We start from the raw sequence: 1,835 nt of genomic DNA, 5'->3' as shown, positions 1-1,835 counted from the left end.
TAGCTTCAAAGTGACCAACAACCAGGCGGAGTACGAGGCACTTCTCGCGGGATTAAGGCTAGCCCGCGACCTCGGAGCTCGAAAGGTGAGTTGCAACAACGACTCAAAACTCATGGTGGAGCAGCTCAGCGTAACGTACCAGGCAAAGGACACTCTGCTACAGCGGTACTTTCACATTGCGTCCCACCAGATCTCGTCCTTCGACGAATTCACCATAAAGCATGTGCCGCGAGAACAAAACGCCCGAGCTAACCTCCTATCAAAGCTCGCTAGCACCAAAAGGCCTGGACAGCACCGAACCATCATCTAGGAAACCTTGCACTCACCCAGCTTAGACGACAAAGTCGTCAACGTCAGTGACAATGAAGACCTGGGATGGATGGCAGACATCTGGAACTACTTGAAAGAAGGAACCCTGCCCGAGGACAAAGACGGAGCTCGGAAGATAAGGATGAGATCGGCTAAGTTCATCATCAACGAAGATGAGTTATTCAAACGTGGAGTTTCCTCTCCACTGTTGAAATGCTTGACTGCGTCTCAGGCAGCCTATGTCATCAGGGAAATTCACCAAGCGATATGCAGCATGCACTCCGGGGCGCGCTCAATGGCGACAAGGGTACTCCGAGCTGGGTACTATTGGCCCACTCTGAAGTCGGACTGCCAAAGATACATTCAAAAATGTAAAGAGTGCCAGCAATTCGGTGACACACACCGACAACCACCCGAAGCTCTCCACCACATGATGTTGGCATGGCCTTTTTCCCAGTGGGGAATGGACATTCTCGGACCATTGCCCCCTACGAAAGGTCAATTGAAATTCGTCCTGGTGGCAATCGATTATTTCACCAAGTGGATTGAAGCATGTCCACTCGCCAAAATTACCACTAAGAACGTGCAGATATTCACATGGAAGAACATCATTTGCAGGTTCGGAATCCCTCACACTCTAGTAACCGATAACGGCCGACAGTTCATCGCGCAGGGATTCGAGGACTTCCTCCGAGAGCTCGGTATCAAGCATCTCCCGACCTCGGTGGAACACCCCCAAACCAACGGCCAAGCCGAAGCAGCCAACAAAGTCATCCTCCAAGAACTCAAGAAACGGCTGGGAAATGTCAAGGGACAGTGGCCCGACGAACTTCCCAGCATCCTCTGGGCGTATCATTGCACCCCCCAGTCAACCACGCAAGAAAGACCCTATAGGCTAACTTATGGAGTCGATGCAATGATCCGAGTAGAAGTCGGAGAGACGTCCCACCGACGACAGGTTTTCGATACCGAGCAGAACGCTCAAGAGTTGGCAACTGACCTCGACTTGGTGGATGAGCTTAGAGACAAAGCTCAAATCCACGAAGAAGCATGCAAACTCCGAGCTTCCCGAAGATACAACACCCGAGTACGACCTCGTTCTTTTCGGACTGGTGACTTGGTGTGGCGATTGCTAGGCGAAGCCCAAAAGGACACATCGGATGGAAAGCTTGCACCTACTTGGGGTGGCCCATTCCGAGTTACAGAAGACTTGGAAAATGGAGCGTATAGGCTAGAAGAACTCAGCAGGAAGCCCATACTGCGGATGTGGAGCGCTACGCATCTCAAGTTCTACGTCAGCTGAATTTTGTATGAATGAGCTGTGCACTTTTTTCCCACCTCAGTCTTTTATCCCAAAAAACAAGAAAATGGGTTTTGGTTGAGAGGGTTTTTAACGAGGCACAATGACATTATCAATAAAACAACTCATTCTATCCAACTCATCTTATTCTCGCATTACTTTATTTTTTGTGCTGAATCTGAGGTCGAGTTCGAACCTCGGTATGATTAAGGTCAAATTCGAACCT

At 49.8% G+C, this 1,835-nt stretch overlaps 1 protein-coding gene across 1 annotated transcript; it reads left to right on the top strand.

Annotated features, from left to right (window-relative positions):
• Positions 1 to 379: 379 nt before the first annotated feature.
• LOC145957989 (uncharacterized) lies at positions 380 to 1,612 on the top strand. The gene is made up of 2 exons (XM_083074435.1): positions 380 to 949; positions 1,178 to 1,612. The coding sequence occupies exons 1-2, from the start codon at positions 380 to 382 to the stop codon at positions 1,610 to 1,612; spliced, it is 1,005 nt and encodes a 334-aa protein (XP_082930561.1).
• Positions 1,613 to 1,835: the final 223 nt, after the last annotated feature.

The sequence above is a fragment of the Cajanus cajan genome, chromosome 5, assembly GCF_000230855.2.
Source record: "Cajanus cajan strain Asha chromosome 5, NIPB_CcT2T_4, whole genome shotgun sequence".
Taxonomy (NCBI): Eukaryota; Viridiplantae; Streptophyta; class Magnoliopsida; order Fabales; family Fabaceae; genus Cajanus; species Cajanus cajan.
The sequence above is the reverse complement of the archived record's forward strand: the minus strand, read 5'-3'. Positions and strand labels throughout refer to the sequence as shown.

Coding starts and splice junctions, on each gene's coding strand:
- LOC145957989 (XM_083074435.1), top strand. CDS start 380: ATGGCAGACATCTGGAACTACTTGAAAGAAGGAACCCTGCCCGAGGAC. Junction 950..1,177: donor TCGGAATCCCTCACACTCTA/GTAACCGATAAC, acceptor TGCACCCCCCAG/TCAACCACGCAAGAAAGACC.